The sequence below is a fragment of the Chiloscyllium plagiosum genome, unplaced genomic scaffold, assembly GCF_004010195.1.
Source record: "Chiloscyllium plagiosum isolate BGI_BamShark_2017 unplaced genomic scaffold, ASM401019v2 scaf_67005, whole genome shotgun sequence".
Classification (NCBI taxonomy): domain Eukaryota; kingdom Metazoa; phylum Chordata; class Chondrichthyes; order Orectolobiformes; family Hemiscylliidae; genus Chiloscyllium; species Chiloscyllium plagiosum.
The window spans coordinates 1-1,416 of NW_025153744.1; the positions used below are offsets into that span (position 1 = coordinate 1).

The 1,416-nt window shown below is 48.0% G+C and overlaps 1 protein-coding gene across 1 annotated transcript; it reads left to right on the top strand.

Moving 5' to 3' along the window:
* Positions 1–44: 44 nt before the first annotated feature.
* On the top strand, positions 45–1,408 carry LOC122545111 (interferon a3-like; the record flags this gene model as incomplete). The annotated part of the gene is made up of 3 exons (XM_043684276.1): positions 45–215; positions 352–441; positions 1,128–1,408. Coding segments are annotated over exons 1-3 (503 nt in total), but the record flags the coding sequence as incomplete, so codon positions are not given.
* Positions 1,409–1,416: the final 8 nt, after the last annotated feature.

A 1,416-nucleotide genomic window follows, 5' to 3' on the forward strand; every position in this document is an offset into this window, starting at 1 on the left:
CTCCCGGATCCCAATCCGCTCCGATTGAACATTGACCGCTTTCTCAGCTCCCACCTCGGCGCTACCTTCTGGCTCGGTGCAGCATGGCTCTGGGGAGTATTTGGAGATTTTGGACGGTGCTGGTGTTGTTGTCCGGGACCCTGAGTCTGGACTGTGAGAGACTGCACTTACAGCAAGTTCTCAACACAGAGACTCTGAGCAAACTGCATGAAATGGTGAGTTTCAGCTGATCGGAATCTCAGTGGGTCCGATCGCTTCAAAATAGTTTTTGGTTTTATTCCGTTAATAGTCAGTGATTCTCCAGCATTTCTGTTCCTGATCTTGTCTGTATCAATGAATGTCTCCTCGCAGGGCGGCCGCCTTCCCTGGCAATGTGTAAGAGTGAGGTCCGCGCTCAAAACCAAGCCCTTGAACTTGGTGAAGCTTTCAGAGGGTTTGCAGGTGAGTGGACACTGGACTGGATTTTATTTTTAATTCTCCGGACAGGTGTTTTCTGGAAAGCGTTTCATATCAACAGCTTAGAACTTAAATATCAGAACGCCCACCGACTCAGTAAAGGGTCAAGTGCTGTTTTCGATTGGGTTTGACTGAAATAAAAGATGGTGAAAGTGAGGACTGCAGATGCTGGAGGTCAGAGCTGAAAATGTGTTGCTGGAAAAGCGCAGCAGGTCAGGCAGCATCCAAGGAACAGGAGAATCGACGTTTCGGGCATTTCGTTCCTGAAAACGAAACGACGTTTCGTTCCTGAAGAAGGGCTCATGCCCGAAACGTCGATTCTCCTGCTCCTTGGATACTGCCTGACCTGCTGCGCTTTTCCAGCAACACATTTTCAGCTGAAATAAAAGATGGACAGTAAGACACCAATCAGTGCATTGTGTCTGTGTTAGGTGGATATTCCCGTTCGAATCCAATTTCCAGCCGCAGCCTTAAGGATACAGAGCTTCTGATGCAGATCCAGGCTCATTTTGAATGAGTTGGAGTTTTCTCAACCGCCAAGAAGGGCAGAGAATTCCAGGCACTCATCATACTGTCGGTGACAATATCCTTCCTGCTGTTCCCTCTCATCCTTCTAGCAGTTGGAGTTAAATGAAAAATTCCTCTCTCAGTTCCCTGTGTGTTTTGTTCAGGCCCAGGACAGGATCCAGATACTTCATCAAATCTTGCGTCACATCAACAAGATCTACAGCATGAATTTGGGGTCAGTCACTTGGGCCCGGAGCAAGGTGGAAAATGTCCGGCTTCTCCTGGAACGGCAGCTCAGGGAGCTGGAGGAATGTGTGATGAGGTCAGGAACAGAGGGCAGACGGAGCAGAAATGCCACCATTCAGAAATACTTCAGGAAACTACGAAAGTTCCTCAAACAGAAGGTGAGACAATTGGCCATTGACTGTGTAATCACTAGCATTCAGTTCATTT